A 13,214-nucleotide genomic window follows, 5' to 3' on the forward strand; every position below is an offset into this window, starting at 1 on the left:
TAAACATTTTGCTGCTTAAAGGAACCATTTTAACTATGCCTTAATATTCTGACTTAATTTATAGGGTTAGACGTGACCAAAGTCTATCCCAGAAGTATTCAATGCAAGGAACAGACCACCACTGGATGGGTTTCTATTAACCTAGTACGCAAATGTTTCATATATGGAAAGAAAGCTAGACTTATACAGTTAATACACATAGATTCAAACATAGTCTTCTGAAGCTCTGAGCACTAGTAACTATAGTGCTACAGTGCCTCTCCCATACTAGTTATAGCCGGTTGAATTCACCAGGGGCCTCATGTATAAAGCCGTGCGTAGAACTCACACTATAACATGGCGTAAGCACAAAAGTGGGAATGTGCGCACGCACAGAAAAATCCAGATGCAGGAATCTGTGTGTAAGAAAACTTCTACGTTCTTCCACTACATAAATCCCAATCAGCCTGAAAAGTAAGGCATGTGCCTGCTGTCCCACCCCTTCTCCTCCCAGAATTATGCCTCTTTGAATATGCAAATCAAAATAAATAGCCCTTAAGCTCAGCATTCTGTGAAAAGACAATAGCAAAGCCACGAGGAAAAATAGAACAATTTCAGCGAATACCAAGTGGAGGCAATGAAAAACGTACTATTTATTGGTTTAAACAGTGGTATAATCAACAAAAGGAAGCTGATCGAGTGACACAGCGTGTCGGAGAAACTCAAAAGCTCAAGTTCACAAAGTCGCACAGTGCCCGAAATAAAAAAGTCGCATATCAAAGTCGTCGTGACAAGGCGAGTCGTAGCCCACCGTCTGAGTGTCATATGAAAGTTTATTAGGGTACACGAGAAATAAAAAGGCACACAGTGGGGAAAAAGTACGGAATGTCAACTTTAATCTCGAAATTTCCACTTTAATCACGTAGTTTATTTTGTTATTAAAGTAGAACATCATAAACTTCATCCTAAAATCGTTTAAAATGCTAGTTTCTCAAATCCCATCGTAACTAAAGTAGTACATTAAATGCTTTGTTTTGTATTTGATCTTCTATGTGCTCTATGTGTGTGAATCACTGCGTGCTTCTTAAATGGACTTTCTCTACCTCCGACAGGACACAGAATCCATTACATTCATGAAATACTGAGATGTATATGTACGTGATATCATTTTCATGATGATAGGAGTTAAAGCATGTTATTAAACATGGGAACATGGTGGTGCAGTGATTGTATGAGACCTTCGATAAAATAATTTATTGCAGCAGTACTGTCTCTTTCAAACGTACTAACCTCCAATTCCTTTCCTTCCTTTTCTTTCTCCAAATACCCAATCGCCACACAATCTTGTAATAGACGTTAAGCCATCTGTAAGTTTATAACGCCGATTCTTCAAAACTTTTAAGGAACATTGAAATATCTTCATAGTACATGTTTAATTATTCTATCCTTCACGCCAGTCCCAGTGAAGCATACAGTGCAAGACAGGAGCAATCCATGAACAGAGTGCCAGATTTTTTCTAGCGTAGCGACACCGTGTCCTTTAATTATTAACAATATAGATTATTTAAATAAAGTTAAAGTTTTATCTGTATAATATAATAAACATATTTTGCTGCATTTCATCTTAAAAATTATATTGTCATCATATGTAAATACGCGCTTTATAAAGTGGCTCAGGTTGTGCAATATTATAACTGTATCGCAAGTTTACAGTGAGGTAATTGTACTTATAAGTACAAACAGTTCTACAAGGAGCAGTTGATGGAGTGATTGATTGCATTTATAGTTCTTGGCATGAATGTTTCTGAACCACGAGGTCCGTACAGTAAAGGTTTTGAAGAGTTTGCCGTGGAGAAACAGTTCAAATAGGAAGCGTGGCTGAGACAGTGTGTGCTTGATGCTGTATGCCAATAATTCTCTTTCCGATCAGCCGCTCCAAGTTGTGCGGTGAGAGTAACATGGAAAAAGATGATCCGCTGTGGCAACCCCTAACGGGAGCAGCTGAAAGAAGAAGGTGCAGTGAGAGTAACAACGCTAAAGCAGCTATGGTATTTAGAATAGTTTGACCATTCTATGGACCATTATATTGTTACAGGTTAATTACAATCAGATGCATTAAACTAATAAACAATATACGGTTAATTTCAGTGTATTTATAAAGCCGCGTCAGTAATGTGGATCTGAAAAAGAAAGATAAACCACACAGGAACAGTAGCATTGCTTTCACGCTGGGTGCCGCCAGACTGCAAAACCGAGCGGAGAACTTGCGTACAACAGGGTATGAGGTACTATGGAAATGTGCGTGGCTTTACGCCAAGTTTAGGTTTTACACAAAGCAATTTGAACGTGGAAAAGTTCTTACGCAACATTTCTGTGCGTACGCACCGTTTATACATGAGGCCCCAGATGTTTTAGAGTTTGGGTCCTCATGAAACACAGTGTCTCAAGCTTTCATTTGAACTTTTGTAATTAGAGAATAAATAGCTTTGTTGAAGTCTTAATGGGTGTTAATCAGATTTTATCTTTGATTCATGTCTATTGCCCTTTACATTTGATATTATTACTGCATATTATTATACAAAATCAATTTTACTTCTTACTTTATTAGAGGCAGTAATTAATTATAGTGGTGATCTTACACAATATTTTTCAACATCACCAAAGCTTTTTTCCTTTAATCACTTCCAATAAATTGTTAAATCAAAGTGATTATAATTTCAGCTGAGACCATGCTTATTAAAAATGCATCATTAGGTAAACAATGAAAGGAACAAGTCGTGTGTGTATATAGCTATTTAGCTAAAATATAAAACAAAGAAGTAAGTCTCCACATAAACACAACCATGTCCAACTTACACAGATATGATTAGCAATATGTGGTTTAACACATTTTAGACCATTCAGACTTGCAGAACAACATCTCAGACAATCTTCAGAAAATGACTGATGCTCAAAGGGAGACAACTGGTACACAATAGTAGGTGGGCCTAACAATGCCCATACTTTCAAAACCTGAACCGAAACTGGAAAATAGAGAACTCAGTAAAGTTCCAGTGATAGGAGGTACTTCACCATAGTTTTGAAGACTGTCCCAGAGATAATTAATCTATGGGCAGTGAAGTAAGCAAGAGCCCATTGGGATGACTGGCAGAAGGCCAGAACAAAGTCTCCTATGCAGACAGACGGTAATAAGGGTTTTCATATTGGAATATACTGCTGCATACTATGGAGGACAGACAGGCATTTGCAAGGATGCCATATTAGCTTTTAGTTAGAAATTATAGCTCAGAGTTGAAGATTACCTAACAGTGAGGCAAGGGAACATTGGCGGAGCCCTACTTGTGAGACATGTATTTAAGATTCGACCCACCTGTGTCATTTGTCTTGAGGATGTCTCCTGCTTAAACCACCCATCCATTGGAATAAAATGTCATCTTATTATTTAAAAATCTAACAAGTGACCTTGGGAACATAGTAGCCTCTAATCCTTTAAAAACTCCATCTGTAGTAATAACTAGTTAAGAGTTAGTTCATCCATCCATCCATTATCCAACCTGCTATATCCTAACTACAGGGTCACGGGATCTGCTCCCAGCCAACACAGGGCGCACACACACACATAAACACCAAGCATACACTACGGACAATTTTGGAATCGCCAATGCACCTAACCTGCCTGGCTTTGGACTGTGGGAGGAAACTGGAGCACCCGGAGGAAACCCACACAGACATGGGGAGAACATGCAAACTCCACGCAGGGAAAGACCCGGGAAGAGAACCCGGGTCTCCTAACTGCGAGGCAGCAGCACTACCACTGTGCCACCGTGCCGCCCAAGAGTTATTTAAGTATGTCCTATTTTACTTAAAATTAGAGAACACTCATTCATTTTATGAGGAGAAACTCAAAAGCTTTTCAGAATTAGACAGAAATTTACCAATCTTGTCTGCAAAATTGAAAATGCAGAACCTTTTCTAAAACTGTTTATATTTGATTATCTCTGAATGATTACTTAATATTAAATTGTTCCCTTTTTTGTATCTAAATAAAATATAATACTGTTGGTTTAGTGATCTACAACATGTACATTATATTAAAACCTTGAAATTAATAAACTTAAAAAGTTATAAAAAAAAGCATTAAATGATTAATAGTACTTCCATAATGCAGTTTGTTTCGGCAATAAAAGTTCATTTCAATAAGAAAGATGAAAGGTTCTTACAGGAGTGTAGTAAATTTACTGAATATTTAAAAGACTAATACAGTTAAGAGCTTGCTAATGGACAGAGAAATGGCAAGAACTGCTGGAGAATGGAATGTTATTTTAAAGCTGAGAGGTGTCAGTTCTGTTTAATCACACACAGTAGGTTGTTACACCTTACTGTCAGTAATATATACTGATGTGCCTATTTCTAAATGCCTGTAAGCTCAATTGGAAACTTTGACAGTTTAGATTATCCGTTTTTGTTTAATTTTCCATTGTGCCACAAAACCTTAAAAGACAAGTGCTACATTTTTTTAAGTCACACACTGACATTGTGTAATATAAATGCAAGTTAATCACAAATAGGCATATTTATCAATACAAAACAACCATTCTGTTTCCTTACTGTTGTATATTTTACAGTAAAGAAAACAACAGAAAGCAATATAAATGCAAGTGTAGTATAAAAGTTCCAACAGTATGCAAAAACAACACATCAGCTGTGTATTGTGTGACTGGATGTTGCAATACATTAAGCCACTGATTCACCCTACCCTAAGCAGATATTGTTTAATGCTGCCACATGTCAATGCCTAAAATACAGTCTTTCATTTCCTCTATTCTTAAATAATACAGTACCACCACTAGCACTAAGAAGTTTCAAAAAAGTTAAAACTTTTAAACTAATCAACTAATTGCCTACTATATAATACACTTTGAAACAAGTCACCAAAAATTCAAAAGAGAAGCTCAGTTTTAATATATAATTACAGTCATGCAGAATTTCAAGGGTTTTGGTATAATTCTGTAAAAATAGAGTAAAAATACAAATGAAATAAAATAAAACAAAGAAAAAAATCAATTTGTGTCCAAATATATCACTTCACCTAATAAAGATGAAAAGCTCATATTACTGAAGTATACCTTCAGTATTTAGTTTTACTTCACCTTAAAAATCTAAGGTATTGGGTATGTATTACTTAGTGATAGCAAACATAGATGCACTCATAAAAATTATCCATAAAATGTAAATGCAATATATTTTTGAAAAGCATACCCAGTCCAAATTATAAATTTTGGCTGTGGATCTACATTTTTCATATAATCAAAGGCAGACTGGATGAGTAAATAAGGTGAGTCACACATATAGTCACCAAAGACCCCTGGATTTTTGGCTGGAAACCCCTTGGAGGAGAAGCACACTTTTGTATGGTCATCAGTGATGTGGTAGGTTGGATCCAGATGCAGGTCAGTTATATGCCAAAATTGTCCTAAAATAAATTAAATGTAAAAAGAATTATTGATATTTTACATGCCAGAGCCACAAAAGCAACTGCCAGATTCAAACAGAGTAACAGAAAAACTGATTAGCACAAGATCCTCTCATAGTCAAAAGGTATTTGAAGATGCTTTGGTGTATAAATAAAAGTTACAAATATGCCTAATATTTAATTTAAAAACTGAATAATAACTTATTCCATGACAAAAATAACTCTGTTCAGATCATCGATTTCATATTAAATGACAAATCTACAAAAGTATGTAGGTGGTTTTGGGTGCTGTCTTTTAGGATATCCATGCTATGTTTAGCCCTTTATTCTCAAACCCACTTAATCCAAGGAAAGAACCAAACTGAGACATGGTCCAAATACATCAGAGGATAGACATATCTACATATATCATGTAAGTCATGTACAAATCCACATCAACTTATACTGGGTTGATATAGAGACTTTACATAGAGTTACAGCAGGGAAAATAAGTATTGAATGCGTCAACGTTTTTCTCAGTAAATATATTTCTAATGGGGCTATTGACATGAAATGTTCACCAGAAGTCAATAACAACCCAAGTAAACCTTACATACAAAGAAATCAAAACAAGTAAGTCCATAAATGATGTATACTAAAGTGGAATGACACAGGAAAAAATATTGAACACATGAAGAAAAGGAGGTGCAAAAGGGCATGGAAAGCCAAGAAACCAGCTGAAACCTGTTAGTATTTAAAAAGCAATCCTGCCCCCTAACAGTGCAAATTAATATCAGCTGGATTAGTCCTAATTGATGGCCTATAAAAAGGTTTCTTATTACCAAGGTGTCACACAAGAAGCATCTCATGATGGGTAAAAGCAAAAGGCTCTCTTAAGACTTTCACAGCCTTATTGTTGCAAAAGATACTGAACGGCATTAGTTACAGATGTATTTCTAAACTTCTCAATGTTCCACTGAGCACCGCTGGGGTCATAATCCGGAAGTGTAAAGAACATCATTTCATTATAAACCGGCCACGACCAGGGCTCCTTGCAAGATTTCTGACAGAGAAGTCAAAAGAATCAAATAAGTTGCCCAAGAGCCCAGGACCACTTGCGGAGAGCTTCAGAAAGACCTGGAATTAGCAGGTACAGTTGCTTCAAAGAAAACAATAAGTAATGCACTCAACCTCCATGGCCTCCATGCACACTCACCGCTCAAGACTCCACTGCTAAAGAAAAAGCATGTTGAAGCTTGTTTAAAATTTGCTGCACAATATTTGGACAAGCCAATGAAATACTGGGAGAATATAGTTTGGTCAGATGAGACCAAAATTTAACTCTTTGGATGTCATTGTACACACCATGTTTGGAGGAGAAATGGCACTGCACATCACCCCAAAAACACCACACCAACAGCGAAGTTTGGAGGTGGGAACATCATGGTGTGGGGCTGTTTTTCAGCATATGGTACTGGCAGACTTCTTATAACTGAAGGAAGGATGAATGGAGAAATGTACCAAGACATTATTGATAAGAATCTGCTGCCATCTTCCAGAATGCTGAAGATGAAAAAGATGGTGGACATTTCAGCAAGACAATGATCCCAAACACATAGCCAAGGAAACTCACAATTCATTTCAAAGAAAGAAAATAAAGCTGCTAAAATGGCCCAGTCAGTCACCCGACTTGAATCCAATTGAAAATCTATGGAAAGAACTGAAGATCAGAATTCATAGAAGAGGCCCCAGAACCTCCACGATTTGAAGACAGTTAGTGTGGAAGAATGGGCTAAAATCATACCTGAGCAATATAGGGTGACTAGTTTCTCCATACAGGAGGCATCTTGAAGCTGTCATTACCAACAAAGGCTTTTCTACTAAGTATTAAATTTCAGTAACATGTCCAATACTTATTCCCTGTGTCATTCCACTTTATTGCACATAATGTAATTTTTAGACTTATTTGTTGTGAATTCTTTGTATGTGTGGATTACTTGGCTTGTTACCAATATCTGGTGAAATATATTTACTGAGAAATACATTGACACGTTCAATACTTATTTTCCCTGCTGTATGTGGGAGGAAATTCAGAGTACCAGAAGTGAATACAATTGCAAATTAAAAAAAAACAGTAATATGAAATGAAAGTCATAACTTGTAAATGGTTCTCAAGTCTACAAGACAAAGCGAGGATGGTAACTAGTACAAGAGTAACACAAGACTGGTTGAAAGACCCAACAAGGCTAGGATGAGCAGGGTAAACTGTCACAGGAGTGTATCACCAGTTAAAAATGATGGTATGGAAAGTACAATAAAAAAATGTAGTGATTATTGAATTTACTTTGACTTTTATTTAATTACAGACAGTATGAACCCAAGATATTTCATGTTTTGTCTGGTCAACTTCATTCAATTTGTTAATATACATCCATTCCTGCATTTCAGGGCATTTTTTGATTAGGGGTTATACTATGTAACTAAGTACTTTTCTGTGCACAATATTTGTAGATTTTATACAAAGGTTAATATTACTGGCAGGCAGTGTATTCTGTATGTTTTTTTTAATAAAACAGGTAATCACTATGAATAATGTGATATTTGAGTATATATTATTATCATTATTAGATGTTTAAAATTCCATTTGTTTGCATCATTCACTTGAGTATTTCTTTTCATGTTTTTTCATCAGTTGCATGTGATCCCCCTTTCAATTCTACAGTACATTCTACAGAAAATATATATGTAAAAAGCTGGGGGGGTTGATGCATTACTGTTTAAAGTAAGCAGATAAAAATGTAAATGTCAACAATTTCAAAGGTCAGGAGTGAGGGTCTCCTTTCAAAGTCTATAGATGCAAATCTATACATATAAAGGAGAGTTGGGATCCGAGAGACTGTGTTTGTGTGTTTGTGGAGGGATTGAGAGTTAAGGTGGGTGGAGGAGTCACGTGATCATCTCCCCTCCCATTCACCTCATTTCATTCACTTCATTTCGCTCCGCTGAGCTCCGCAGCTGACGCGGTCTTATCGTTCTTTTTCCTTAGTGTTTAGTCCTCTCTCCTTTACCAATTTACTTTTTAACTAGACGCAGTACTTACTGAATAGTATTTTTTCCTTTAGTGTTTCTACTTAGTGTTTCTTAGTGTTTAGTAGACGCGGTGTGCCAGTGTTCCCGGCGGTGTTGCAGTTTACTGTTACTTTCTACTTCGTTTTTGTACTTTAGTGTTTAGTAGACTTTTACTTTATCTCATTTACTGTTGTTTTTTACTGTTGTTCCCGGCGTTGTTGCCATTTATCCCGTTTCTATTTTTCATGTAGCATGTTCACGAATTAGTCATAGAGAAAATTTAAATATTTTGGCTCCAGGAGGACAAACCAAAAATGTTGTATATAAAGAAGCTCTATAAGTATGTAAATACATAATTATTCCAGCTACAGCGACTGCAGCGAAGCGCACAAGGTCTGCTAGTATATATATATATATATATATATATATATTACAAGCTCCTGGAAGACCCATTAAGTTTAAACTGATGCCATCAATCCAGGAACATTTCTAGGATTTGCAGGCATCAGCGTCTTAGCCCTCTCTATGATTGTCGTGCACAGTCTTAAATGTAGATAAAACTAAAGAGCAGTTAGGGTGGGGGCAAATTCCTTTGTACATTCATGCACATTCATATAGTGGTGTATGATTGATCTGGGACTATATTGCATTTGATGAACAAAAAGAACAGAGGCTTACCACTATTGATCATATATATCACATATATAATCAAGAAAAGCATCAGGGGCTGGGCACAATAGACTGGGGGGCAAACTGCTGAAGCCCCTACGCCCTTTCCGATGGCACTGTATCAGACCAGGTTTGTCTAGGATCAGAGAATATCACTTTCATCTCTGTTTCTATTTCCCTTACTTTTTGCTTCTAGCGAAGCAACTCCTACTCTTACAGCAACAGTGCCTGGCACTGGGCACTGGGTTATAGTATTCTTGCTAACCATTAAGCTTTGCATCTTCCTCGAGCTTCTCCAAACTTTACTTTCCAAACAATTTTACACCTGGCTCTACATGCCAAACATAATCATGTCTCTTTTTTCCTGTCCAGGAAATTGCAGTTTTTTTCAGTTGTCTGTTCACGTTATTGGTTATTGGTACTGTACTGTGGGTGAGTGAGTCTAAGTGCGAGTCCCGTCTAGATTTTCTTCCCTTCAATACTGTAGAAATAGGCTCCACCCAGCCTCCACCTCTTATTCAATCCTAATCTGGATTGAGCAGCTCTGGAAATACAAAAATGATCTAACCCTAATTCAGCCTCCAATGAACTTTAACAAATGGGCACAGCATCAGATATTGTGTTACAGAGTCCTCATTTGCATGAGTGAAGTTTCACCTTTTCTTGACTAAGCTTCTAACATTCTTTAATCTGCCTATCTATAATTTTCATCAGTTGTACTGCGCCTATAGGAATTATATTCACAATGAATGGGTCCTATTAAAAGCTTATTGATTGTTTCATACAATGCAAATTAAGACAACAGCTAACATCAGTTTAGAAAGTCTGGTTCAAAATACCAAGCAAATCTGAGTAGATGAGGAGAAGTCATCGGCCTACAGATTTTTACCACCGTGACATTTCCTAGCAAATAAAAGAAGTAGCTGATCTTTCTCTGTAAAGTGTGACAGTAAAGTTGTACCTTTTGGAGACTATATGTTGTGTTTTGGCACTTTTCCACTGCATAGTACGGCACAACACGGTTCAGTTCAGCTCACTTTTGGGGGGTTTTCCACTGGGAACAGTACCTGGTACCTGGTCCTTTTTTTAGTACCACCTCAGCCAAGGTTCCAAGCGCGAACCGTTACAAAGCGTGGCGTGTAAACTCTGCTGGTCACTGATTGGCCGGAGAAAATCGTCATTACTGCGTCACTGAACTTGCGACACGAGACACAACAGACCCGCTAGATTTTTAGCACAGCCAGCAAAGGTTCAGACGCACCATTTTGTTTTAACCAAAAATGGCTGTTTCGTGGTCTATTGAGGAAGTACAGATGTTCCTCTCGTTGGTAGCCGAGGAGCGGATCCAGTGAGAGCTGGATGGGGCGACGTGGAATGAAAAAGTTTTTCAGGAGGTTGGCGCAACTATAACGACACATGAATAATCCCGCCCACTCTAAAGCGGTACTAAACTGCAGTCGAAACGCAAAACCGAGCCAAACTGAGCCGAACCAAGGTGAGCTGTACTGAACTGTGCTGTGCCGTACTATGCAGTGGAAAAGCGCCATTAGAAGGAGGGCTCCAGGCTAGATCCCTCACCTAAATTTGCTTTCTGGATTATCTCAGTAAACGCCAGGCAACAAAATTATTTTTCTTCTCTTTTTCACTAACACCTTAAGAATCTTCTTATGGTCACATTATGCGGCATTTTTACAAGATGTATGCAATACAAAATTAGTTTTGGCCTATCCAGAAATGGGTATTTTTTTAGAAAAACCCAAGACACTGGAGGGAGACACAGAAACTTGCAACGATCTAATTTCTTTAGGTTCATGCAGTAAAATGCAAAAGTGATGCAAAATTGAAATTGTTCATTTGCTGAGCATAACACAATGGGAGACTCAAATGAAGAACCTGTGGTTTGGTTATCATAATAAAAACCATTGGTAAAAAACTGAAGTTATTGAAGGCTCCACAGAAAGGTTACCTTAAAAAAAGCAATATTTTCATCAAAACATTAAGTTTTTCAGGTAATATACAACAAAACATAAACAAAAACAATGTTCACAAAGGAAGTCATAGTAACGTTTAATGATTCTGTGGTTATATGTATACTGCAGTAATGAAAGGATGTAATACTAGGAAGTTATACTCTGAAAGTTAAAAGCACATTTTAACTCTTTATACTTGTTTTTCTTTTACAGCTGCATTCCTGATCTACAGTATCTTCACTTATTACTGGACATAAACATTCATCCTTTAATTTTCTGAATGCATGCAGCCCAACTGGGGGTCAAAAGGTGTTGGGGCCTTTACCAGCAACGTAAGGGGCCAGACCATTGCAGAAGTGACTTACATACATTAATTCATACACATGAGGCTTATGAAAGATCATCAATCAGCTTATGAAGATATTTCAAATATATGCAAACTCCAAATAAACAGCCAAAGCTTGGCACTTGTACCCTGTCTCATTGAGATTTTAGGTAGCACTACAAACAAAAGTGCCACTATACATATTATATGCATGTAAATGTATACTGTATTATCAATACTCACATATTTAACATGCATGTATATTTAGCAATCACTTACATGTATGTCCATTCATTAATTTTTCAACCCACTTAAACCAATTCACAGGTCCCAGAGCCTATCCTGACAGCACTAGGTAAACTATCTAATTTTACACAGCAGGAAGCAGCCAAGACAGAACACTACCTGTAGTCCATTACAGGGCACCCTTACATATACAGTACACCTACATTCACTCACAATGGTTCATTTTAAAGTTTCTTATGTGTACTCTACACTGTATACAATGATATCTAATAAAAGTGCTTTGGATTCTATTAACATAACCATTATTTTCAACTACCACATAAATCTATCAGCCATTTTCTAACCCACTGTTCTAGTCCAAGATTAAAGTGAGCCGGTGAATATCTTGTCATCACAAAACAAGTAAAAAAAATGTGTGGGTTTGTCAGTTTAAAGTTTTAGCACAAAGTTTTGGTTCCAACTGGTGTTTTCACGCAACCGTCCATGCACGTTACAATGTAGGATGGGAGGATGGTGTGACTGGCGTCTTGAAGATCATTTGGATGGGGGTCCCAAAGATTAGGATTTGGACACCTGACATCATGGGACAGATTGTGGTGGCGGAGTGAGTTCCCGAAAATCACGGGCATGGACTCCTGGAAGCCCTCCCTTTCACATTTCACGTATGTACTCTTGGGCAAATATAAAAACTGGAAATATATCAAGTTAAAGTTATACCTGTTGACATTCTTCATTAATCAGTGTTAACTTCGTCGTAGGACTCTTTGTAATCTAAACAAGAGCAGTTTAGCAAAAAGATTAAAAAATATTCAACTTGCTCAGAAAACAACGAGTGTATGTAGATGCACTAATGTGTTCTACTACTAAATAGAAAGATGAACAAACTTAATTATTGTGCAACGGGATATCTATAAATAAACAATCAGTCTCCACTTACAAGCCATTAACTGCCGGGCCTGCAAATCTCACAGTTATGTACATATTAAAACAAACGCATAAAAAAAGTTGTCATCGTGACAGTTACCACAGGACGGACCGTTTGTCCGAGGGACTCACCTTCTTGCTCTGGAAAGGATCGAAGATATAACGCCTCTGCTAATGACAAGCAAACGACACTTAAAGCCAAATGCATGGCCACAAAATTAAACGCACAGGACTCTAGTCCCTTCATCGTGTCATTCGTACTAAGGCTACTTCTACGCAGAATTGTTGTCAGTTCAGTTTGTTGTCATTTGCAATATCACATGACCAAACGGGAGCCCACGTGACGGGGAAACGCCGCTTGTTTCCGAAGTCGCCGCGCTAGCTCTGCCGGTAAGTTCTCCCTCAGGTCCCTTCCAGTAAACTCATGTCAATGCTGAATGGTCGACACTGACATTCGAGCCGGGCTGACAATTAGCAGAAGTACTTCTCTCAGCTTTGTTTCTTTCTACGCAGTCCAATTGTTCAATCGTACAATCGTGTGCAGACGTATTAGGCACATATAACGAAATGAAGATGTTTT

General features: G+C 37.4%; 1 protein-coding gene across 1 annotated transcript in view; it reads right to left on the reverse strand.

The window, feature by feature from the left end:
- smpdl3a (sphingomyelin phosphodiesterase acid like 3A) overlaps window positions 1-13,013 on the reverse strand; it is a 62,758-nt gene extending 49,745 nt beyond the window's left edge. The window contains exons 1-2 of the mRNA XM_039748410.1: window positions 12,767-13,013; window positions 5,239-5,452 (exon numbers count right to left, since the gene is read on the reverse strand). Of these exons, the coding sequence (XP_039604344.1) occupies window positions 5,239-5,452; window positions 12,767-12,881 (329 nt within the window). The 5' untranslated portion in view covers window positions 12,882-13,013. The remainder of the gene's footprint in view (window positions 1-5,238; window positions 5,453-12,766) is intronic.
- Window positions 13,014-13,214: the final 201 nt, after the last annotated feature.

The sequence above is a fragment of the Polypterus senegalus genome, chromosome 3, assembly GCF_016835505.1.
Source record: "Polypterus senegalus isolate Bchr_013 chromosome 3, ASM1683550v1, whole genome shotgun sequence".
Classification (NCBI taxonomy): Eukaryota; Metazoa; Chordata; class Cladistia; order Polypteriformes; family Polypteridae; genus Polypterus; species Polypterus senegalus.